The sequence below is a fragment of the Colius striatus genome, chromosome 2, assembly GCF_028858725.1.
Source record: "Colius striatus isolate bColStr4 chromosome 2, bColStr4.1.hap1, whole genome shotgun sequence".
Lineage (NCBI taxonomy): Eukaryota > Metazoa > Chordata > Aves > Coliiformes > Coliidae > Colius > Colius striatus.
Window position 1 is genome coordinate 79,915,106 of NC_084760.1, and position 27,367 is coordinate 79,942,472.

A 27,367-nucleotide genomic window follows, 5' to 3' on the forward strand; every position below is an offset into this window, starting at 1 on the left:
TATCCTAGAAGTCAGCCTCCTAGGGATTTATTGTCTTGTGCCTGAAATAACATTGTGCCCTGCCCTCCAGCTGTACTTTTGCAGGCAGAGATTTTCATTTTTTTTTCACTGGACACTCTTATGTTTATCTGCTTAAATTTATAGTCACTTGAAGCAACCAAATTTAGAACTGACTTCAGTATGCATTTAATATTGTTACTGCTTTACTTATCAGCTTTGCAGCTTTTGGCAAACTCGAGCTTTAGTGCTTTCAACCTGGAACATATACTGTCGTTTGGGTTTTTCAAAAAGAACTACCTGACCGTTGCTATTCAGGATCAACTTATAAATAATTATCCCTTTTTTTTCCCTAATCCTTCCCTGGGCTAAGTCAATGTACCAGGCACCATCCATGTACCTTATACAAAAGAAAAGGTGGGTATGTGCAATGAAACTCAGGAGAAGATGAGAATATTCTAATTTCTGGAAGAGCTTATGCTATTTGTTTTAGAGCAATTTATCCCTAATCCTAATTAATAATTTTTTAAAATTTCAGCTAATTGGTCATGAGCATACATCAAAACAATCTGTTTTATTTTCAGCACTTTGTAATTGCGTAGGTGGAGAATTAAGGGCACATGTATTCCATCAATTGTTTATTTTTATCACTAAATGTAGTAAAAGGATCTATCAGTATCCTGCTTTACTTTGTATCATTGTATTGTTTATGGGACTTTTTGATTAATCTTGCCTCAAACTAACTGACTTCCAATGCAAACCTGGAAAGTGGAGCTATTTTTTCAAGTCTCTGAGAGCTGTTCTGGCTAAATACAGACTCACACTTCAATTCTCTACAGTTTCTTCTTTGAACTAGTCAACTATATACTTGCTCCTGAAAATATATGGCATATAAAACAGAAGGCGTTGCCTTCATGTCAGTTGCACTCAAGCTATGAAAGTTTGTGAAACCATTGTGGCTAAAAGTTTTTTGTTGGTTTCCAAATATATAAGTACAATAAACTGAAAAAAAAAAAAAAGACAGCTTCAAATTTAATAGGTTCCATACACAGCAGTTGATTTAGTGGAATAGTAGCATAGACTTAGGAAACCCTTGCTAACTGAGATTCTTGCCTACACTTAATAAAGACATTGGACCATTCAATTACATGAGATTATTGTGCATCTTTTATCTTGTTCATAATATTAGCTAAAACCATACCTGATATTTGAATGATCTTTCTCTACCTCCTAAAAAGGGATGTGGTTTGTCATCTGTAAGTTTTGAGGCTTCATTAACATTCATTTCTACAACATTCAAGAGCTTTAATGGAAACAAAAAGTCTCTCTGCTAAGTTTTGTCATGCTTTTCCTAAAAGAACTGAAGTTGTTTGCTTGTCCTGAACCTGAGATATTAAGAATACACTGCCACCAATGTGCAGATAGCACCATAAAGCAATGCCTGGTCAAGGCAAGAACTTTACTGAGAATAGTATAGCACAACTTTACTGAGAACAAGAAATACCTAAGGGTGCTAAAGGCACAGTCACAGAGTATCATAGAGCACAGAAGAGATACTGGTGCATTCATATTTCTTAGGATTTTCAGAGAAGTAGATGTATGGTTCTCAGATCTAGAAGTACCAACCTTACTGTGAACAAGCAATATACATAGGCATGCAAGGTAAATCCGCTGCTTACAGGTCACATTGAGGAATGCAATACATACAGCAATGGCAAAATCAATTCAGCAGGTCTATTGCTTTATAAAAACAATGGGATTTTACCTGCATTTTGTGTGGAACTCTGGCTATGGTCGTCAATATAAACACTTGTGACAATTCTCAAAAGCATTTATCTTGGACTGTACACTGAATTTATAGCAATGTCATTTGAAAGAATATTAAGGAATAAAGTAAGCATATATATTTTATATTTAAATACTTCTGTTTCAGCTGTGTGTATGTAGAGACGGGTCACATGTTCACATGCAACAGATGTGTCACTTCAAGTTAGACAATAAAAAAGGTTTAGACCTTGATTCAAGGAGTGGATAAAGAGATGAATACTAACCAAACAAATGTAAATGGCAATGTCAGCCTGAACAATTTTGATCTTTCTGCTACTAGGTATAAAGACCTTTAATCTGCAAGAGAGAAGCAGAGGACATGAAAAACAGAAAGGAAAACTGGTGAAATGAATAGACATTGAGCATGGGGTTGCATGGTACAGTGTTTTTACCCCTCGCCCCATAAAGAAGACAAAAGATGCTGGGCCTGAAACACCTCTGTCACAGATATGAATTTTTTTTTCATTTTTTTTTAGCAAATAGCAGAGATGTATGCTAAGACCACACTTTGGTTAATTGTAAAATAAAGACTAAAGTAGTGCAGAAATTTTGTTTCCACCCTCCCGTCTGTTTACTCTATTATCCCTCTAAAAGAGTTTCCAGAATGATTTTCTAAATGTTGGTATGATGTGTGAGTTTTCCAGAAAATTTCTGAAGCCACAACCATAGGTTTTGACATCAGCAGGAATTTTTATTTTTTTCAGTGTTCTAGTTGTCACAACTTTATAAGTTGTGGCAACTAGATTAGGTTTTTGGGACCCTCTGTCCCTGCTGGCCACACTCATATTCAACATCAAGTGCCACACTCTTGCTGGTCCTCCCATTCACATACACATCAGCTGCAGCTGCAGAAGAACTAGACTGTTGATGCTGGCTTGTCAGCTCAAGAAGGTACAAAAAGTATACATGTATTTAGGCATTTCTCATAACTCAAACAGCTCTTACCTAGGACCTATGAAGGAAAAGACATTGAGCTCAATGTTCTGGTGGCTGATGGGTGAATCACACTGTACTGTATACTGAGAAGAGACAATTCTGACATATTCAGAAACAATTACAACTTATCCACAAGGTTCTTCTCTGAACAATAGATTCAAGCTCTACTTTTGAGGAAAGAAGTAATAAATTAATTTCTTTTAACTGTTTCAGCAAAACTTAAAATGTAAGAAATTTTCCACCAGATTTGCAGCATGTTCTGAAACATCGGATTTCATATTAGCCATTCTATTTCTCACTCAGTCCTTGTCCTGTCCTGGTTTCAGTTGGGATAGAGTTAATTTCCTTCTGAGCAGCTGCTGCAGGGCCATATTTTGGGTATACGCTGAAGAGAATGTTACTAACACAGGGAAGTTTTGGTTATTGCTGAGCAGTGCTTGCAGAGCACCAAGGTAATTTCTGCTTCTCACCCTGCGCTCCCAGTGAGTGGGCTGGGGGAACAGCGGAGGACAGTGTGTGCATGAAAAGCTGGAAGGGAACGTGGCCAGGACAGCTGACAAGAGCTAGCCAAAAGGCTATTCCATGCCCTAGGATGTCATTCCCAGGATATTAACTGAGAGAAGTGGGGAGGGATGGATCAGTGCCTGGGCATCAATCAGTGGGTGGTGAGCAATTGCATTGGGCATCATTTGTCTTTCTTGGGTTTTGTTTCTCTTAATTACTATTATTATATGTTATTCTTCTTATTGTTATGATATTTAAAAAAAATTAGTTATTATACCTGTTCCTAATCCAGGAGTCTTGATTTTCCTTTCAGATTCCCCTCCCTGTCCTACAGGAGGTGTGGGAGGGGGAGTGAGCAGCTGCATGGAGCTTCATTGCTGCCTCAGCTTAAACCACAACATATGATCAGATGGAAATTGTTATTGTGAATCTAACCTTTACTTTGAAAAAGTCAAAGCAAGTACAGATCCAAAAGAACTCAATTTCTTGTTTACAGTTCATTATAATACAGAACTTTGGTTTATTATCGAGAGCACTCATGGAAGAAAACTTGACTGATACAGAACTAGTCAATTTGTCCAACACACTGACTGGACATCATTAAACCAAGGAAATTTGAAGCACTTTAAATTTCATATTACTCATAGTTATTCTACCAGCTTTTTTACAGCCAACAGAGAGAGGGCTACTCTGAGGTATACTGAAGCTGAAGAAAACAAGCTTAGGCCAGTAGACTGTGCATAAAACAAAATCTATTTTTTGCTCACTTCATCTCCTGTCTTAGAAACCTTCTTACAGGATCATTCTGGTTGGATGAGACCTTAGAAGGCTGCATGGTCCAACTTACTGCTCAAAGCTGGGTAAAAACTGAATAAGACAAGGTTATCCAGACATGTCATGAAAAACAAAAAAGGACAGAGATTCCGCAGACTTCTCTGATGACCTCTTTCAATGTTCAACTATCCTTACAGCATCTTTTTCCTAATATCTTAATTTTAGTGGACCAAATTAGAGAATTAGGCATTTCATCTCCAGATTCTGTCTTGCTTATTTGCTAGTGACCAGATGGAATCTCTAAATAATAATACAACTTACACTGAACTTTTCAGTATTTCAGAAGAAATACTGCAAGAAAGCTTACAGAGACTGCAAGCTGTTCCAACAACAGTGAAATGCTGAAGTCAATGTCAATAAATCTGAGAACTGGATAGCTGTGCTACAAGTTCATGACTCCTAATAAAAATATCACTTGATCCAAAGATGTCTTTGCTCTTTTTTGAGATCTGATAAGATGAAATTGAGTGGGTCACATGGGAAGCTTAATAGGAACACATGAGTAATCTCAGAATTTTCTCTGGCAGTTCAAGAGAATACATTCAAAAGATTTCCATTATAGATGCAGTATTCTCTTTCTTAAAGACACAATTAAAAGGAAAAGTTATGATTGCCTCTACAATTTATCATTGCACCTAGTAAAAGCTGCTGAAAAGAGTAACAGAAAAAAAACATCAACAAATCAAGCCACAAAACACCCTAGAAAGGCTGAAGAGAAACTCACGGAAAGAAAGATCTGCATGGGCTTGAGGCCTGAAAGGAGAGGTGTAAGTGTCTTTTTATTAGAATATATTCCTACAATTTTAAACTTAATACCTACATAATACTGGGAAAAAAACCAAAACATATCACCTCAGAAGAAATCTCAAGTACTGTTGCAAGGGAATCTTTGCTGTTTGTCTAGCTGCTGCTTTGAATCTGTGGGGTTTTTTTTCTGATAGTGCTCATATTTACAGAAGAACATGGTTCATACAAAAATATAAAAGCCCTTGAAGAGCTCAGAGTTTTAGCCATATTACTGTGTTGACTTGAAGCACAAATAACACAAAACCCAAGAGGGTAAGTTTGTAATGGTGTGCAACTTCACAATTACCACAGGCTAAAGTCAGTGTTTTTTTCCTCCAAGACAAATCTGAATAACTGCAGTGGCTCAAATACACTGCAGTATCAGCAAACTATAAGGATCCTCTAATGCACTTACGGCATACCATTTAACTACTTATATATGTTTTCAAAATTAATTGTTCATCAGTATTTTAAGCACTTTTAAAAAAAAACATGAAAAATATTTATGAAAGAGCTTCATATGTTACAAGAATTGCAGAAAGCAAATTTAAAAATATCATTCTAAAATTCTTATTTTAAAAAAGGGAAAAAGGCACTGGTTTCTGAACTTTCAGTCAGTTTTGCTATTTTTATCTTCACCATACAAATAGTGAACTTTTTAATAAGCACAATCTTTCCAACTTTCTGTCAGTCTCAGAATTCCAAAATTAAACCTTAATTTCTGATTTTTTTTTTTCTTCTGAATTAGAAAGACTGAAGAAATTAAACCCATCACTAAAAAAAGTGGTCTTGGCACCACTAGAGGTCACCCTTGGAATAAAATCATTGCTCTGCATGGGTAACAGCAGCGTACTTCTGCAAAAATACCGCTGTTGCTTAAAATTTCAAGCCCAGATGTATGGAAGAACACAACATAAAGAAACATTGTGCATATGAAAAATAGAAATTTCTAAGTGATATAAATACCTTATCCTGCAGCCGTTGCAGACTGATTACATGGCTTTTTTGTTTGTTTTGAGCTAAAAGTACCATATTTTACAGTCTGGAAGTATGGGAATTCACCTACATGGTTTTAGAGAAGTATCTTTGGGTGCCTAGCAGCAGTGGGAACATGTTGCTTTATCTCTCATAAAAGAATAAACATCTTAAAAATCTGGACTTCAAACAGATTATTTCTCTGAAGTGCTTTATTTAGCCCATACATAAGATATAATTTTTCAGCACCAGAAGTGATGGTCTTAAAAAAAGCCATCTATTATTCTCCATGGACTGTGTTGGATTTATATGGGAAAACACAGCCTGTCATTTTCCTCAGTTTCTGGAATTTTGTGATTGAAAACACTTGTGTCCATTTCATGGTATTAATACAAATTAGGTCTCTGCTGGTTCATATGAACAAAGCTAAATTTCTAGTTGCAACGTGTAACCCACTTTATTTAGATATGGATTTATTTAAATGAGAGATTAACTCTGATGCAAATTAGCAGTTTGGAAGTGCTTTCCATTCACATAGAACACAGCAGAGGAGTTCAAGAGAGTTACTGACTATTAGCCTAATTAATGTTAAATATGTCTGTAAGATGCTGCCGTGGTTGCAGAGAGAACTATCATACACTCCCTAAACATACCTTATATACACACTAGATATAAACCATGATGGTATGGGCTATATTGGAAAGGTTCAAGGTTGGGTTGAATGGGGCTTTGAGCAATTTGACCTAGAGAAAGATATCCCTGCCCATGGCAGGAGTGTCGGACTAGATCTCTTTAAAGGTCCCTTTCAACTCAAATCATTCTGTGATTCTATGGTTTCTCACTGTGAATAAGTGGGAGCAGCAGTTCCCAATTCTACCTCTTCAGATAGGCAGAAATGTGTCAGACAATTATATTTGCATCCCACCAGGTATAGATATATATATGGTAGTGGCAGCTTCTTGGGAACACCACAAACTGGTGCATTGGAGGAACAGTTTGTTTGAAATTCTTTCCTAACATGGTTAGATTATTCCCACAGTAGTAGCCCGATGCATTACACAACACTTAATGTCCCTGCTCTAGTCTGATACTGATCACACTGTTGTTTCACTTACAATGAAGGAAAGGTGTGAGGAAACAGAATGATACATACTATAAAGAAACACATAGAAGAGCAAGAACAAGTGCATTAACTGGTAGTAGTATCTTTAGAACAGGTATGTAACTTTGAAAACGTAGGAAAAGATGATGTAGGGAATCCTGTAAAGAAGCAAAGACAAAGAGAAAGCTCTCTACTTTCACTTAAAACAAGTATGTGCTACAAATCCAAATATAAAAATAAGAGATCATAGAATCATAGAATCATAGAATGGTAGGGGTTGGAAGGGACCTTTAGAGATCATCTAGTCCAACCCCCTTGCAGAAGCAGGTTCACCTAGATCAGGTCGCGAGATGCCAAGATCCTTGCTCTCAGGCATTCATACCACTAAATCAAATACTGAGATGCATTTTCTATGATTCAAATATATCTATTATTTCTGACTCACCTAGTAATTTTATTTTTTAGGAGGAATGGACTTTTTCAAAGAAAGTTTACTCAAAAGGAACTTGGGAACATCTCTTTGAATAACAGCAGAAATAGAAAATCTTACTTCCACTAAAATCCATGTTACAAAACTTTGGAAAACAATTTTTTAAAAGAAAACATTGATAAAACAGGGCTTTAATGCTGAGATGTGTAGAAAGGATGCAGATTTCTTACACAGACCTGTATTTGCCATCTTTACCCATGTGAAATTGTACCTGATTTGGTTTTTTGGTTTGTTTTCGTTGTTTCTTTTTTTTTTTTCTTCTTTTCAAATAGCTCTACATAGACAATGGAGTTGAACAGAAATTAATTATGTCCTAAAAAACCTATGTAGAAGCAGAAAAGTTTTGCCATCTCTTGATGTTCTGAGGAGAATCCTGAAAGGACTAAGTTGTTACTAGCCCAGATTCCCAAACTTAGATAAAAAGAGAGGAAAGTGTCATGGAGAACAAGATCAATAAGAAAAATGTTTGAAATGGAAAGCTACAAAGTTGTCTTGCAACTAAACTGATAAACTAATAAAAAACAATGGTTACAAGGGGCATGTTGTACTGAAGATGCTGCATCACAGTCCACAGACTCCACCATTCACGTTAATTTAAAAAACACGTCTCATACCGCACATAACAAATTGCCCTTCTGTGTACAAAGACTTGACAGGGTCTGTTTAAAGCTGACTGAACAGCCTGGGGGACTTGTAGGTTTGCTAAACATTTCTGATGGTATGAACAGATCAGCCAGGACTGTGTTCAAGGGTTCTTCCTAACTTTCAGAGGTGACCTAACAGAAGCCCTTACTGACGATGTAGATGAATAAGCATAATTGTGCAAGTCTCTACAGTTGCTTCTGTTACGGAAAGTTAGTGTATAAAATGTACTTTTGCTAGCATGACTTCGTGTCCATAGACGCATCTTCCCATTACAATATGTCATAGGGTTTCTTATGTTATCAGGCAGGTCTAATTCAGGATTTAGTCTTCCATCAGTGTTGGTGTATAATGTTACATTAACCTGGTTGTTAGTTTGTAATCATGTTCTATCAATGCAAAACTGGAACAATATAGTTAAGAATCAGGCTTTACATTTTCCAGTAGTGGTAGTTTAAAAGCATCTTAAGATAATGCTCCATTAGAATCATATAAAAATCAGATTTTTCTTCTCCATCATTGAAAACCCCAGGGAAAGCTTTTCTTTTCACTCTTTTCTTCTACCTTTTCCACCCAGAAGCATGCTGGTGACCCAATGCTTTTGCTCTGTCAGTACTTTAACAGTGTGTACATTATTTAATTTTAAATACTGCTTAAAAATACAGTTAAGCATGTTACTCTGAAATATCTCACTAAATAAAAGAAGCTATTTGCATATTTATTCTTACAATTAATAAAGGTGAAAGTTGTACTCAGAGTGAATGCTTGCAATTTTACTCAATGTTTCTGGCTGCGTACTGAAAAACATGGAGCACTCTCTTGCCTCCAATGGAATCTCCTATCTATTTATGTCCTTTGAAACTCCCAGCATATGGTGTATTAAAAGAGATAGTTAATGGGCTAAATAGTGCAGTTTTGTTTCAATAAGAAATCCACATCTTAAGCATAGCTATGAAAGAAACTGATCTGCACTGTTTAAAATCCAACTAGAATAGCTTCTTAAAGTGCTTTGAGCAGAAAATGCTTTAAGTTAAGAAAAGAAAAAAGGCAGCTGGAAGATGTTAACTTGGTTTCTAATTGAAACAATGGTGTGTTTTATTTCATGTTGGGATTTAAATGGACTCTTAATTAGACTTTTTACCATGCAGTTTTCATTTAAAAATATCTTGATGACATTCTGGTCATCAAGAAGATCCTGAGAGACTTGACACCTGTTACTCCTTGGAAGAACATTCATCTGAAAAGGCAGGCAGGCAGACAAATAATACTCCCCAACTCACAGAACAAATATTAAGTCAAAGCATCCAGAATATGTAAAAGAATAGTGAAAGGGGGAAAAAAAAAGTCTGGAAACTACTTTGTGTGATCCAAACTTAGTGATGACAAGATGATAGCAATGCTTAAAACAAAAGGCAGGAACACATGGGTTCCCTGCTATGTTGTGGAATACTAATACAATATTTACAATGTGAATGTATAGCTGGCAAAGTCACTACTATGTCATTTTCTAAGGACATGAAAAAAATTATGCTTACCTATTTTATTGAAAGCAGCTTAGTTAGTTATTGAAAACAGCATTTGCAACCCAACTTTTTATATAGTAGGAAATCAGTATACAAGACCAGATGTTATAATGTAGACTGAAATACAATTGGAATACATCACTTCAGTTTTTTAAACAGTGAATAAGGAATTCTCATAAACTGCATTGCTATGATTCATCTTGATGTAATGTCTTGAAGTGGCATAAAAGTAGTAAATAGACAGTATTAAAACCTGAAGTGGATTACAGAAAGAATTCCATGTTATACTGAAGACATTGTTTTTAGATTGAACTTTGGATACTAGATAAGACTAGACTAGAATACTACAGAACAGTTGGAAAGGACCTACACAGATCATCTAGTTCAACTGCCTGAGCACTTCAGGGCTGACCAAAAGTTAATGTATGTTATTAAGGGATTGTCCAAATGTCTCTTAAACACTGACAGGCTTTAGGTGCTGACCTCCTCTCTAGGAACCTTGTTCCAGTGTTTGACCACTTTCTTGATAAAGAAATAATATGTAATATCAAGTCTGAACCTTTCCTGATGCAACTTTGAACAATTCTTATGTGTCCTGTCTCTGGATACCAGGGAGAAGAGATCATCACCTTCTTCACTTCCCCTTCTCAATACCGATTATAATAAGAGTTTGACTCTTGGGGTTTGTTGACATGGGCAACCTTAATTTTCACTGATGTTTTAAAAATAAAAAAGGATAAAGGTCTAAAATAATAACATCATCAACACAGCTTGAGATATATGGCTAAATAAAAAAGAAAAAGGAGGAATTATTTTGCTACTCTGTAGTAACTTATTTTAAAGACCTTTGGGAGAAAAGAAAGCTCCTAATTTTTCTCTCTCTTGTTGAGGCAAATATTGTTTGCTGTGTTACATATACAGAGAAATAAAATCATCAACTGCAATTTAGTCTGAGATAGTTCCATCTTTTACATGAAGACTGTCCATGAAGACAGTTTTTGAGATTCCTTGATGAGTCAAAGTGAGGGGGGATTGGATTGTTATTGCCCCAGCAATCTTCTGTCACATTTTAGCTGAAGTTTACTGTCCCAAAAGTGGAATTCTCATATAAATACTCCTAAGCTGTTTCAGTACAAAGTAAGTGGAATTCAGTTTAAAGCATCTCAAACCAAATTTGGATGACTTTACATTTATATGAACAACTTACACAGACACTTTTAGCTTCACAGCTGTGTCAACAGAAACTGCAAAAAATAACTTCTCAACTTCTATAACTAGATGCAAAAGAAATGACCTGTATGTGCCTTCAGTCCCTCTTGGAATGAGGAAAATTAAAAAGGATGTGGTAACATAGCTAGAAGCTTAGGCTCAGGATAAATCAATGTCTGTTAATGGGAATTCAAATTAGAATCAAAATTAGAATCAAAGCCTGATAAATAGGAGAGTTTAGATGCCTCTGTTATTGCTTTGGTCACCTTGAAAAGAAAGCAAACCAATAACAAACCCTCAAAGATATGACTTTTGCATTACTTTTCTCATCACACAGAAAAATCAGATGCCTTTTGAGTCAAATCTCTGCAAAGTTCACAGAGTCCATGTTCTTTACGGTATTGACCACTGTAGAAATTTTGTGTCAAAAACTGTCATAGAAAATAAAACTTGCACTGTAAGCAGATTAAGCTCTGGGAGAGAACTTGTGCACTTGTATTCTATTGTATCTGAAATGTTTCACTTACCTAGAGCTGCCCTCTGAATGCGTCTGTGAGTTATCTCTCCTTTCAGATGGTCTGTGAAAGGCAGAAAAGGTGAATAATTAAAATTAAAAATGTAAAAAATCAATGAAATCATTGCTTATTTCCTGCCATTTGAAAACTCCTGTGCTGCTGGCCAATTTAAGGAAACTTTTTGTGATTCATAGGACAAGTAGTTTTCTGAGTGTTCTCCTTCTTGCTACTGCAGTAAACAAGTACATAGAATTTGGCTTTATGTATCCTAAGATTTAACTTTGTCCAGAAAGAAAGACTGAAAATGAAGTCACTTACTGTCAAGCACTTTCACAGGATAATGATCTCCTGCTGCTAGATACGAAAGAAGTCCAAGTAAGGCTAGAAGATGTTCAGATTTCCAAGTATTTGTTCAAACAGACTTATAGGCGCTAGCAGTAGAAATAAGATATTAGGTCATCCAGTCCACCTCTTTGCCAGTGAAGAATCGATTCCCTACAGTCTATTTTTTTCCTGTTCGTCCAGCTCGGTTTTAAATATGTCATGTGCTAGAGCTCTTGCAAGTTCTACTACTCAACAGAACTCACTGTGTAGATGTCATTAGTCTTCAATTGAAATTTTTCTTTAATTTCATTATCTCATTATTCTAAGTTAGGCTCCCATGCCCCATATAATTCACCTTTAACCTTCTTTTATTAATTCCCTCCTTGATCTATGACACTGTTCCAGTTCACCAATTATTCCTAACCATAATTAGATTACCACATGGGAAGCCATTATTCATAGATATTGACGGAATCAATAAAGGACGAAACATAACTCTAAATGTGCTATTTCAGGAGTATATGTGTTCTGAGGGAGGATGGGATTATGTCTTTGAAGTCTTCAAATTAAAACAATTTCTAAGAAAAGATTTTTCATAATCTTTACTAAGCTGTACATCTGGACACCAGGGAAAGAAAAAAAAATCCATACTGGAATAACTTTTTTTTCCCCCAGATCTGTGATTAAATGTATTATGTATTATAACCTCATGTACACTAGCTATGTCCAATCCTGTCTCAGCTGTACTAACACTCAACTAAAAAAACCCATTCAGTTAAGTAAGCTCCTGATTTCTCTAACTATAGACAAAATCCCCTTGATGAATAAATTTGCGAATAAAAGTCCAGTTAAATGGTCAACATTGACGCTATTTGTGCCTTGAACATTTTATAATGCAGCTCAGTTGATGCTGATATTCAGTGAAAAGTGATTAAATGTACTAGGTTTTTCCTCAAATTGCTTTTTGCTATTCTGCATATTTAGATCCTTGTATTCTATTGTACCACCTCACACAGGGTGATGTTAATCACTCAATATTGAGCCATGAGACAGTTATGAAAAAATTTGTAGTAAACTTGAGATTCATCTTAGTTTATAACCATTCATTTTTTAGCCTCAGAAAGCTAGCTAAATGTTTATCTTCATGTAAGAGCTCAGAAATTCCTTTTTCTATGCACTATGAGCTGCAAAAGACAATGTTACTGAAAAAATGGTTCTAGTAGTTGAGAATATGCTGCTCATTGAGAACCAGCTGAAAAGAAAGACAGATGTCATAGGCATGCTCAATCCTGTCAATACATGGTTTTAGTGGTGTTACTTTTCTTTCTTTAACCTTGATAGAAACAGATCATCAGAAATCTAAACATTTTGCATTTCAAGTGGCAGTGAGGTCAACCGAAAGAAAAGCAAGCCAAACAAGTCAATGAAGTGAATATCAACCAGATAACAGCTTGCAATCAATACAAATATGTGGAAACACAAGAATGTGGGGACTGGTTTTTAAATGATTATAGCCAAGGGGCTTGACTTTCAATTACCTAGACTGTTCTCTCTGTACGATTGGTATAGAGAGCGTGGAGGCTGCAGAAGTCCTATTTTTATTGCAAGCTTTTAAGGTCAGCCAGCAACATGAGACTGTCCAAAATGTTCTTCTCTCCCTTCATTCTAGCCTTCTTACACTTCCACTCCATCCATGACATGGACCATGATATTTTATGAAACTCTAAATTTGGCAGCTTTATGAAAGCATAAGAAGTTGGAACCAGACCACTTGTAATCAGAGAGGAACCAAAGAAAATTATCCTTTGGCTAGAAAAACAAAAAGCCAGTTTTACCATTCTTATAGCAAGAGTTTTCTTCTATGTATACAAAAATGGAAAGGTGACATTTATCCAATCCATATAGTCCAAACTGCCTTTTCAGGGAAGCAAAGAAACCTTGATTTTACAAAAAAAACTTCCTGAGGAGAGACTGTGATTATATTACAGGAAAAGTAGTCCAAACAGGAATTCTGGTTCAGAGGACATGACGGTATCATGAGGTACCTGACTATAATTCCATACCAAGACTTTGCCAGACATGATTTAATACTTCAATTTGTTTTAATCCAATTTGAAATTTGACAGTTTATTTAGATTTCCTTTGGAAAAAAATCTTTTTAACGTAAGAAATCTTATTTTTGACAAAACCTTAACTTTTTCTGTGCATGCTTTTGATTAACATAATCTTGTTCTGTTTTCACTACAAATACTTGTGGGGGAGATGAATGTTTCTGACCTATTCTGTTTTTCTGCCTCTAAGAACACCATCATCCCAATGCAAGGCTTGAAGTTCCTAAGTGGCAGAAGTAGGGGATGATTCCAGTCCTGTTGCCTGCACAGACCTTCCCATATAAACAAATGGAAGATTTTAGTCTTTAGTACTGCCAGTTCTACAACCTTCATAAACACAAATGTTTACCCAAAGAAATATGAAGAATCACATTCTCATTAAAAAAACCCTTGTCTTCTGATTCTAACAGTGTAAAGTTGTGGACAAGGTACTGCTTAAGTGTGGTTTGTAAAAATTGAATTTAAGACTTGGAGAACATCTCTCAACATATGGCTAGTTATGTTTTCTGAAGTTTCACCAAACAAGAAGCTAAAAATAGGTCTGCAGCTGACACCAAATATTTTTTTCTCCAGTGGAATCATTCTTCATTTGGAGATAACAGTCCCAATAAAATGTTAAATGCTGCAACTCCACATGTTTTGGCAAAAAAGTAGTTTTGGGGAATTTAAGAATTCACTCAGCATGCAGCCAGCTGTCATTAAGGCTGTGATAAATCTGTTGGTTTTGGCTCACGTTTCTGGACACATGTACCATCCTGAGGTATGGAAAAGAGTTGAACTGGTAACACAGTACTTCAGCTTTGTGTCAGGAGATATAAGCAAGGAGGGAAATGGAGAAGACAAAATGGAATACAGAAGTCTAATTAAGACTGATGTAAAGCAGAGGAAAGTATCATATATGCTGACTAAACATGACAGAATTTGTTAACTTGAGTGGTATGGCTCTCCTTTAACTTCTTGTCTTTATGTTCTTCCAGACTTTTCCAAGGAGCCAAAGTTATCTTCCAATTTATTACAGAAAATGAATGGATAGACCTTTAACTTGATGCAGAGTCACTTCTGACTTCAAAATTGATAGGCCGGAGCCTTCATCGATAAGCTCTCATTTCTTATTATATTTTAATACTTTTATTTCCCATTTTCCAATCCTCTGTTTAGCTTAAGAAGTCTTTCCATCTAGGAGATCCTGAAACTTTTACACCTCAACTAAGATACTATATCTATTTCTTTCATCATCTTTAAACCATTTTTGGTGTTACATAAAATATCACAATTACAGAATGGTAGGGGATTGAAGGGACCTCTAAAGATCATCTAGACCAACCCTCTTGCTAAAGCACATCCTTTTATGCATCCAGGTAAATGGACTTCTCCAGGGTCCCTAATAATGCTATATGGTCTATTCTTTTGCATCCCACATCACCCCACCAGCAAGCAGGCTTCGGCTGCACAAGAAATTGGGATGGGACACGATTGGGGCAGCTGACCCCAACTGACCATACCATACATGCTTAGCCAAAAAAGAAAGCTAGTACGACAACATCCAAATAACGGTATTTGGCTTCCCAAGTCAGCATGAGAAGTTATTGAGCCCTACTTTCCTGAAGATGGCTGAACATGGGCCTGCCCATAGGAAGGAATTCCTTATTTTGCTTTGCTTATGCACACAGCTTTTGCTTTACCTATTAAACTGTCTTTATCTCAACCCATGGGTTTTCTCACTTTTACCCTTCTGCTTCTCTCCCCTATCCCACTGTTGGGAGTGAGAGAGGGGCTGAGGTGTTGAGTTGCTGGGTGGGGTTAAACCACAACAAGGAATATATGGGGTTGTTGTTTGTGATGTAATGCTCCTACAGATGCAGTTGGACTCTGTTATTACCCAAATATGGAGACCTGCTGAAGCCTCTGGATCTATTAAATTCCATTAATAAAGCCGTGTGCATCCAGTCGAATGAGATGAGTCCTGCTGAATAAGCACAAATTTAAGCTGTATACCCAGCAAATAATCACTGAGATAGCATTTTAGAGACAGGAAGAAGAGTAATCAGATCACTTCCATGACTAGAGATATGTTTTTAACTGAGCTTAATGTCAGAGTTGTAACAGTTTACAAAGGAGTTTTGAATGTATGAAACACTGAACCAAATTAAGTAATTTCTCGAATGAAGACTATTCAAAGAGATGTAGTTACTGGAGATCTCATGAGACGTGTTACATACTTTTGAAAATCTGGTGCTGAAATTTTATGAGAACACAGCCAATGATAAAAAGTATCTGACAAGAAAAGTCATGGAATTAAAAAAAAATAATTCTGTTCTAACTCAAAATCCTGCAGCAATACAAGTAGACAAACTATTCAGTCTTTGTCTGACCCAAAGAAATATTTGGGGCAAATTCTGACTCTTCATTGCAGCCTTTGTCCTTCAATGGATATAACATTGATAACTTCTGTTAGGACAATGTACAGATGCAAAGTAGTCTGCACTAGTCACCTGGCTCAACACAATTTCTAATGCAAATGCTTTATTTTGGGATATATGGTTAGCCATATCCCTGTGTAGTCTGACAAGTCCTAACTTTCAGAAAACCCTCTGAGGCATCATGAAAGAAAAGCCACTCCTGGCAGCACTTTGAGCCTCCTGATTATACCATTGACATTTTTCAAGATTTAAAGTACAGCCCTCATCAGCATTAAAAATGTATTGATGACAAGGCGTGAGGTAGCATACTGTAAAGTATAACCTGTTGCAGGAGATTTCTGCCTTTTGTTCTCTGAAGAAACATCTGCAGTGGATTAAGATTTTACTTGCTCTCCTTTCTCCTCTCCCTTCTCTCCTTCCCAAGGTTTGCTGTCAAAGGTTATTGACTCAACAGCAGAGGGGGTAGAAGCAAATATCTGCCTATGTTCTGGCTACTCCCACACAGTTTGGCATCTCAGCACAAGCATACCAGCAATTTAAGCTGTGACACTATCATCAAGTCAACCAGAATGTCTCCAATACTAGTAAACACACTCTTTTGCCAGCTGTGCTAGGAAGAAAGGATTGGAGACAGTAACTGCAAAGAAATGAAAAGGATCATTAGGAGCAAGGTAGCTGATGGTATTCATTATAACTCATTAGTCAGAGACTCCAGGAAAGACAAGAGGTTCAGAATTGGAAGCACAGCCTTGACATCCTCACAAAATCCAGAGCCTAAATATAGCACATGAACAAATACACTTGGAAATATAAAATATTCCCAATATAGTTTCATTATTTGAAGCATAACTATCACAACTTCATACATTTTACTATGATGTAGGATACTGCACATTTTGAATTACTATTTAAAATATCTGACTGAAGTGTGTTCCCTTCCTTTGCCATACTCACCTGAGACAATAACATTTGTTATTGACACATTCAATACCTTGAAGTATGATCAAATTTATGGACAGAAAGCTTATGAGACAGTAGTTTCTGTCACTCTGCTATAGGATGACAGTGTATTTGACTTCACTGACTATTCCTTGAGTCGCTCAAGATAGAGACCTCTAAACTCTGACCCCATTTCTATGCATTTCTTTCAAACTTCCATATTAAATCTCTTCCCTATTTCCTACGTGTTCTCATTAGTTCAGGCCAGATCACATAATACTTTTTTTCCCTCACAAGACATTTACACTTTCTCATTGATGGGTATTTTTTGTTTGTTTGGTCTTCATTTCCACAGCACTCCTTTCATGCCTTCTGGCTGTTACAGAAAAAAAAGAAAGCTTTAAAAGGCTATGCAGCAAAACTGAAGGAATCTATTTTTCTGATGACAGAATTCTGGATCTCTTTCTTCCCCTAAAGATAGATTATCATTGGCTGTATAGACCTTAATTGTTGACATGTTCCCCAAGGTCCCATTCATCTAAGTAGGAGAAATGCTAGCATGTACCACAGCTTCACCCAAAGGCACAGGACTCCTCTCAACAGAAGGCAGAGAATGGGAAGTGGCTAGTGCACATGAATTCCTAACAGTCCACATACACAATACTGGAGAATCTATGATAACCACAGAAAGCACTAATGGCTCTGGACTACAGTATAACACCTCCTTGAAACTAGAACTCAAAACCTGGAAGCTTTCTGAATTTAAAAACAAATGCTCAGATCTTTATTCTATCTTCCCAAGGTTGGCTGTCACTACCCAATTGGTTTGTTGGTTTTTGTTTTATTTTAAAGGTGAACTCAGTGCTTTGCAGGCAGTTTTAGCCAAGTATGGATGTTTAGCAGCAAGCACAGTCCAAGAGATTTTCAGCAGAAGGACACGTAATTTCTGGATTCTCAACAGGTAGATTACAGCAGTGCTCCCGTATGCACTAGCAAAGGCAACCGGTTGTATTTCAGGAATTAAAGTGAATAGTTTTGGTTTGTTTTTTAGTTTTTGGTTTTTTCCTAAGCAGTTCTCCTGAATTTAGGAATCTGAATTTCTTTTAAGCTATATCTTAGATGCTAGAGTATTTTTCTAGGTATTGTCCAAAGTTACGAAATAATCTGTGTCTCTATTTTCTTTTCATATGCTGGAAAAGAGACAGAAATTATGCACATCTGGAAACTGTAGCTCCGTTGTTTATCACATCTATTTGTTCATGAGTTAAATATTAAGCTGGCTCAAAAAGCATGGCTGAAAAGAAATGACATATGGACAACGAATCATAATCTGTGAATTTAGTGTTCTGGAAGATCATACGACTAAATGCAGCTTATCTCTTGATTATCTCTGAGAAATTAACAGGAAGAGAAAGAATGAGGAAAATAAATTCAGAGGAACAGCTTTATATAGAGATACTTTTTTCTTTCCTTTTTTTTTTTTTAAATTTCATTAAGTCCAAATTTAAGAAGTTTAAAAAATAAAGGATCTCAAAGCACAAATGGGCAAGGTCAAAGACAAACAATTTTAGCCCAAATAAGTTTTCTGGTAATAATATGTTTGTCTCAGTCAATATTTTAAACAGAGAGTGAACATATCCAAGTATAAGATGAACACAGTTATTTTGTGTTATAATACTGCCTTCATGGCTTTGTAATTTCAATGCAACAATTTGACATCAAATTTCATTTTGTGATACTTTTTTCTGGCAAGGGCTGCCCAACAGAAAATTAAGTATAGAGTTCCAGGCTTCCCCATATACTTCAGTTTCACAGTCTTGTAAAACTTTGCTATCTTAACTGAGAAATTCCCTTAGAATTGAGCTCATATTTCTATGTGACTTCTGGTCCGATAAGACATGCTTAGACTGATGTTAGGAATCTGACAGATATGATGCAAAAATCGAATTAAAATGAATTTTTCAAAATGGTGGTGCTGAAGTTGTTTAGATATGCTCTCACATTTTGGGGGCATATCAAGGTTTCATGGTGATGGAAACAAGGTCAGAGTGAGAATGGATGTATAACTTGGTTTTTTAATACATGTTCACTAGTAATATATACATATCATAGAATCATAGAATGGTAGAGGTTGGAAGGGACCTTTAGACATCATGCAGTCCAACCCTCCTGCAGAAGCAGATTCACTTAGATCAGGTCGCATAGGAACATGTCCACGTGGGTCTTGAAGACCTCCAAGGAAGGAGACTCCACAACTCCTCTGGGCAGCCTCTGCCAAGGCTCCCTCACCCTCACAGTGAAATAGTTTTTTCTTATATTTAAGTGGAACTTTTTGTGTTCCAGCTTTATCCCATTACCCCTTGCCCTGTTGCTAGTTACTATAGAAAAAAAAGACATCCCAACCTCCTGACACCCACCCTTTAGATATTTACAAATGTTAATACGATCTCCCCTCAATCTCCTCCAGACTAAACAGCCCCAATTCCCACAGCCTTTGAGAAATTACTTTTAGTGTTAAGCATATATTAGCATCCCAGTAAAATCTGAAATAGCTTCCTGTAAAGATATAGTATATATTTACTGTTGTGGATAAACCAGTCTGCTTCTTGAATGGCTCAACAAATTAAAATGCAACCTGATTCTATATAACTGGCATAATGATGTTATCAGCTCTGAACAGAAGCCTTCCCTCAGCCTTACCTAAAATGGATGAAAATATCTGCATAATACAGTTGTTCTCTATTGATTGCACTCCTTCTGCAACATTCACAGCCAGCTGTGGTGACATCAGAAGTCCTACATGATTAAGGAACAATCTTGATCGAAAAAAGAAGCTCTTGTATGTTAATACATGTAAGTACGTATGCCTAGACTGCAAATTTGTATGAATGCTGTCCAGATGTGTAAATGAACTACAAAATTCTATCCAAACCAAATTTATATTTCTGTTCTTATAAAAGGTTATCATGCTTTGACAGTGGTACTCTGAATGAATTGTACTTCTCTAGAATTTAAAGATCTGATTCTTCACTTCTAAATTCTCAGGCCATCCAGTACTAAAGACAGACATGATCAATAAAATCTTCTTCTACAAAAGAATGTGGGATTTAAAGAAAACCTCTATAATATTGTACTATTATCTAGCATGTTTTTTTTCAAAATAACATATTTAATAGACTGACTTAAGAACTTATTATTCTAATAAAACAGGAAAATGCAATGTAGCAATCCAGCAACGGCTACCTGTTTTCAATCAGAGCACAATCTACAAGCAGAAAATCTGTTATTGAGAGGTACTTTTTCACGTTTATAGTCATGGCAGTTCATGGCTTAATTAAACCCAATGACCTTGGTCTATTTGCTTTGCTTATTCTAGTGAAAACCTTAAGTAAAACGTGTTTACTTGGTTTCTTCCTGAGTATAACTTTTTCCCCTGAAAATACTTCTGTTTTTAAAGACCAGAACATCATTTGCAACAATTAGAAAATGGAAATGTTTCCTACATATGTAGATTCCAACACAGATCCAAAGAAAACATTAACATCTCAGGCCCAGAGTGACTGTTACACTAATAAGGTTCCTCTGTTTAAAGAATAGCACATCAGGGGAGCAAAATAGAGCTGTTCAAATGAATTCATTCAGTTTGGCATTTTCTGAATAAGTCATTTGACAAATCATATTTTCTCATTCTAAGGACCCATTCAGCCTATGCACTGTCACCCAGGGGCATTGCCTATTGTTTGAAAGTAGAAACACATATGTAAGCTACTCTGAAACAATGGACAATATTTAACATTGGCATAAACATATGCATTGTCCCCTGAAGCCAAAAGATTTGTACCTTCCAAAATAACTTTCCTGAGTGCTGCTGTAGAGACAACTTTATATTAAAAAAGATAGTATCCTCTTCTTACAGGGAGGAGCAGAAAAATGAGAAAGGTTGCCAGAAAGCCTCTAGGGTTGCCTGGTTCTCTTTACAGTCTCATCTCTAACAAAGAAGGGACGACAAATCCTATGCCAACTAAGGACTTACAGAGACACAGCAATGACATCTTTCCTGCTCTGTAACATCTTTGTCTTCTCTGCCAATTGCCTAAGCATTATCCCTGACAGACATTTCTGTTACAGCTGCCATACATCTAGCTGTACCTCTGAGGTGAAATAAGAGTTAAGTCTATAATATTTACACTACCTACAGTAAGTAAAGCAAAGATGCAGTGTCTCTCCTGGCTTCAGAAAGGTACAATTATGCTTTACAGGATTTTTTCCCCTTGTTTCCACACCTTAGAAACAGTTGTCTGGGGACCCTCATTCAGCTAAAAGTATTACTATATTATTTATTGCTTAACCATAGGGTGTTAAGAATTACATTAAGTAAATGTAACCACACTGACACAATGTGAGCTCTGCTTATGTTGCGGTGGCTTCTAGAAGTTGGTGACTTCTAAGCACAAATTCTCTTGAAAAATAAAAATATGATTTGTTGATTACAAACAAAGCAGTTGATTACTCTGACTTACTATGAACATTGTGAAGAAACAAAAAATTAATTAACATGAAGTTTTCACAGAACTGCTACCAAAAACCAAAAATATACTCCTGTCACTCTCTGGTTTATGTTACTAGTCAATTGGCTACTCCTAGAATATAGAAATGGGTTATAGAAATTTTCATCACAGCACTGAATCTGCCCCAAGATGGTAGCAACCAGTTACCATTTTGTAGCTATCAGCCAGACATGTGTGAAATCTGTGACTTATTCTGCATTACAGCATCTTGAGAGAGATTATAGAATCATAGAATGGTAGGGGCTAGAAGGGACTTTTAGAGGTCATCCAGTCCAACCCCCCCATGCAAAGCGGGTCCATCTAGATCAGGTTGCACAGGAACACATCCAGGCGGGTCTTGAAGATCTCTAAGGAAGGAGACTCCACAACCTCCATGGGCAGCCTGTGCCAGGGCTCCCTCACCCTAATGTTACAAAAGATCCTGTGAGAAAGCACAGCATTTTTATATTGTGCTGTACAGATCTCTGGCTAAACTGAACCACAGAAATTATGCCTGAAGTGAGTTGGGCACTGGTAGAAAAGGAACTTTAACAGGATCAGGGTGAACGTAAGTTATTTCCTTCTTTCCACGATGACAGATAAGTTAAAATGGAAGGAGTTGTAAGCAAACAGAAATAAGATATAGTATCCTGCAAAGCATACTTTATTTCTAACAAAGGATAAAGTGCAAATGGTTACAAGGTGGTTAAGAAAATGAAATCTGCAGAAACTCAGCTGGTTTTCTGTGTTTTCAGTTCCATGCTACCAAAAATCAAAATGCAACATGTAAAAATAGATGTAAACACTGTGTTCAAAATGGCACAATGATTAGATATTTAGCCAAAACAAACACATAAATGAAATATGTTTTTTCAGCATTAGGTTGTAAAACACTTGAGACAAGAAATTAATGAGAAAGAATCTGAAGATTGTGTCAGCTATGCTGAATAGCTTTAGCTTTAACAGCTACTGCTATTTTTGGTGGACACATAAACATGTCTCGTTTATTACAAAACTGCTTTGAAACTGACCTGGAGATCAGAAACAGATTGGGGCTTCTAGGCACTGGGCCACACTGAACAACATCCCAGCTGGGAAATTACATCTGAGGACTGTTTGTCCCTGTGGCCTGTTTTCTCTTCTGTTTTTTCTCACAGATGGTTGCAGGTTTTACAGAGTAAATGTGCTTTATGTTAGTCATATGTGACATCCCTCAGAAGAAAATAGCATAATTATACACCTAAGATTGAATGTGGTAGAAATATTACGAGAGTTCCTTTTTCTGACACAAATGTTGTGCCCCTAGACCATGATTGGCTTGCTCTCTGTTAACAGGCAGAGAGCATCTGCAACATGCAGGTGCCATCCCAAGAGAGAAGAGAGCAGTGAAAACTAAGCATAATGAGGCTTTATTTCTCAATCTCTCTCTCTCTCTCTCTCTCTATATATATATATATATATATATCCCATTGCTGGAACACAAGTGGTGAAGCAGGAGGTGGGTAATCTTTTATTTTCAGAGAGCTTCCAGTCTACACTGACAAATACTCCCTGATCTAGGTGGATCTGCTTTGGCAGGAGGGTTGGGCTAGATGATCTCTAAAGGTCCCTTCCAACCCCTATCCTTCTGTGATTCTATGATTCTATGATTTTTTTTAAATTTCTTACTCATCATAGTAAGCTACTATTTCATCTCATTCTAGATTTGTCTGATCATTTGGAACTTCTCAGGTACTGAACAGTTCAGCTAGGGCAAGCAGCTGCCAAGCAGTCAGAAATCCTGCACATATATATATATATCATGGTACCTGCAGAGTGCATGCAGTGTGACACTGAGCAGGCTTTGTAGAAGTCATCTGTGTACACAGAGTATGTTTGACACCTAGAGAAAGTGCTGGATGGATTGTCCATCATGTGCTGCACGAGTGCCCAGTTGCACATACTCAGCATAGCCTGAGCATGCTCAGATTTCTATCTGTGAAGGCAATCTAGGACCTTAGTTTTTTCATGTCAGGCACTGATGGATAAGTGCCTGGTTCTCAAGGAGTTTTCCATATCAAGAACAGACTGATTAAAGAACAAAGTAAATACCAAATATCAAATTCTCTTGCTGTTCTTGCAAATTATCTCTTGTGACACAGAACTCAGAGTAAGGTTTAGGGTGAAACTCTTGCCTGTGAAATAAATTTAAAAAATCCTTACACTTCAAAGACCACACATTATACCTCTTATATCATTCTTGAAGATCAGGAATGAGAAAATATATAAAAGTAGTGACCTTTTAAATAGAGGACAGTCCTAAAGTGACCATCTGAGTGCACAAACAATTACTCTCAGCATCAGAAGAAGGTTGAGCAGCCTCAATGGCATAAAGCTTGTTGAAATTGTGAACGTAGTTCAAGGAAGCAGCTTCGGAGACTTCAAAAGATGGCTATATTGCAAAATATCTCACAATATAGGTGATATTATTTGTCTGTTTAAAATATTTACTACTATACCTAATACTTGTTGTTTCCTTTATCAATTAAAACAACATTAAAGCTAATTGTGAAAATCTTTTCAGAATTGTTTTGATTCTTACATGAGTAGAACTCCAACTGACCTCAGCTAGAGTTTTTCTTTAGTAAGAATACCAAGATTTCAAGTTCTGTGAACTTTGAAGGTTTCTACTGAGCACATTAATTCATATTGAAGCCACCTGAAGAATTAAATGCTGTGGAATTATATTATTGAGTTATCTGTTCATTAAATCTTCATACTGAAGTTATTTATTTATGAGCTGTTTGCATCTCATTTGAAACAGATTTGGCTGTGGATTAACCTTTCTTCTTGGAGTTTCGCAGTCTCTTTTTAAACTCAGTCTTGCCATTTTTCTTCTGCACTAGTCATTTCCAGTAAAATTCACTGAGCACACGTCAGATATAAGTCTGTGTACGTACTTGATACTTTCTGGAATTGAACTAGAACAGTGAATTAGACTGTTCAGCATCTATGATGTCTCAATGTTTATTCCCATAAAAGAGTAAATATCTCAGAGTATTACACTGAAGAATGGAATGCATTTCCAGGCGCATTAATTTTTCCCTTATTATAACCTCACTTCACTAATAGTTGAAACAATGTTCAGTACGCTAGTGTCTCTGATCTAGAACATTTACATAAATAAAAAATCAACAGATAATACTAATAGTACAAAGCTCAAAGAATCGCATTAATTTTGATGGATTTTCTTTTCATATAGCAAACCATCACAGCATTTTCATTTCATTTAGGTTCCATGTAAAGTATGTAATTTTTCTTCAGTAGAAATTTTCTGTGATTTTTAAGTACATATACTTCTTCAGCAAAAGTTTTAAAAATAATTTTTCCTTATGCATGACTTTCCTCAATTCTTTCAGTCCCTTTAATCATGGCCTAAAATATGCATCTCACTCTTAATATCATCCTTGAGATTCTAGTTCTTACATTACTGATTCTCCTTTTTCAAAGTAATTTATTGCCTACAGGTGAAGCTAAAACTATGTAGATATACAATGTAGCCAACAGAGTGCTCTCAGACCAGTTATACTCTCACTTCATTTCTTATCTATGCAAAAAGGTTGCTATCCGTTCCCTTCATGAAGCTGTGCAGGTATAAAGAAAAACCTTGCATGAAATATTCTTTATTAGAGTTTAAAAGTAGGTGTACTTGACTTATCTCCATGAGGATCTAGAGAGATCATAAAATATTTTTTTGTGCATATCTAAATAGAGTTTTGCACATGGAGAAAAAGTTGATTATAAATTCAGGTTGTACATTATTTAGGTTCTGATTAGATTTAACATTCAGTTTGCATTCACAGAAATAAGCGTGCAAGCTATGAATCAGAATCAATATTACTCTTCAGCACTATGATGTCTTGTCCTCCAGTCCTCAACATTTCAGTGTAGCACTCCATTAACGGTCATACATACAGTCAATTATTTGAATAATTTGCAAGCAGATTAACTGAAGACTCTTCATGATCTTGCTTTGTAATACCAGGACATGTCTTCACTCAAGATTATAATTGGCTTTAGTATCCTATGATCTTATACACTAAAATCAAAGTCTGAAATGAGGCAGAGCAGTGAAAGCATTCCTGTGGATATAGCTGCATCATCAACATCATGTGCACATAATCCACCCACCTACTCTTTTTCATTCCGAGAGTGCTTGTTTCCTCACAAAGTTATTACTCCCACATGAGTTTGCCCTTCCTCTCCCAGCTTCAATCATAATGTTAGCTGATTTCTGGACAGACTAAAAACAACAGCTGCTTCCCTTTGGGCATTAAATACCATTTAGTATGCTTTTTTTTTTTCCTTTAGGAAAAACTGAAATCTAGCAGCAGTATAAATTTTCCAAAACTAGGCAGATATTTATAGGGATGAACTCGAAATCTTTACTAACCTTAAATGCGTGTAACACATTGCACATTCTGGTATATATGCAACTCTTTTAGTCACTAAATTTTGAATGAATATATCAATTTAACTTACTCTGAAAATAGTATTTTTAATTCCCCCAACTCTAACTTGATGTGTGATCAATGTTGTAGCAGTTGGGCCTTTTTGTTGTTATGCAATGCTTTGCAGTTTGTTCAGATGTTGACCTCTTCCCATTACTGTTAGAATCCTTTCACACAGAATGTTCTTGGTAATTGTGTAAAATCATCTTGTCAATAATAGTGTCCTGGAAATAAAACTCCTGCTGACCCTGAGAAGGAGAGAGACTTTGACTTCAGAGATTTTGTCATTGTTTCTAATCATCCACTTCTATTTTGACTGGTAATAAATTAAATTAATTTTTTCCAACTTGAATCTGTTTGGCCTGTGCTGGTAACTGGTAAGTGACCTGACCATCTTCATCTCAACCCATGAGCTTTTCTTTCTTACTTTCTCCCCCTGTTCTGCCAAGGGGAGTGAGAGAGCAGCTGTATAGAAGTCTGGCAGCCTGCCAAGGCTGATTCATCATAATATGCTAGGCACAATCACTCAAGGTTTTTTCTGTACCTTCACTATTCTGAAATCAAATCCTTGGCTTTAGTATCAAATTTTCTTCACTAGATCTTTTTCAGTAATATCAATAGTTCTTATTAGAGACCCTAACTCTTTGGAAAAGATACAATGCAAAAACACTTGTAGTGGCACAGAATGTTTTCACAGAAGAAAATAAACCTCAATTAATTAATTAATTAAGTAATTTATTTATTTAAATTTTAATTTTTTTAGTCAGTGAAATATAAATTTTTAAAGCTCTTAATCTCGGACCAGAAAGCCAAGAATTTATTTGTATGTCAATGCTGGCCCACTTTTTCTGCTTCTACGCTGGTTATAGAATTTTCAGCAGTTGACCTCTCAGTTATTTCTTTCCATTTTTATTCGTGTTGGTTTTCTGTGTTTCTCTTTTAAAGTATAGTCCTTGGGTATATTTTCTAGTCATATGTAAAGAATTCTGAATAGTTCATCCAAACTAATCCAGACATGTCTATGTGTTCAAAGTTGATATTTTGTTTCTCTGCCTTTTGATGGTATATTAACGGAGTATATTGACTTTCAGTATGAAATGTCTCTTAATGCTTGCACCAAAGCCCTCTGCTCCTTTATTTGTGCCTATACAGAAGCTTGAGTGATAATGCAGTAAACAGGATCACTAAAATAACCT

At 36.2% G+C, this 27,367-nt stretch overlaps 1 protein-coding gene across 1 annotated transcript in view; it reads right to left on the reverse strand.

The window, feature by feature from the left end:
- Positions 1 to 27,367, reverse strand: part of KIF6 (kinesin family member 6) — a 154,672-nt gene that overhangs the window by 19,882 nt on the left and 107,423 nt on the right. The window contains exon 16 of the mRNA XM_061989631.1: positions 11,353 to 11,403. Coding sequence (XP_061845615.1) covers positions 11,353 to 11,403 — 51 coding nt within the window. The remainder of the gene's footprint in view (positions 1 to 11,352; positions 11,404 to 27,367) is intronic.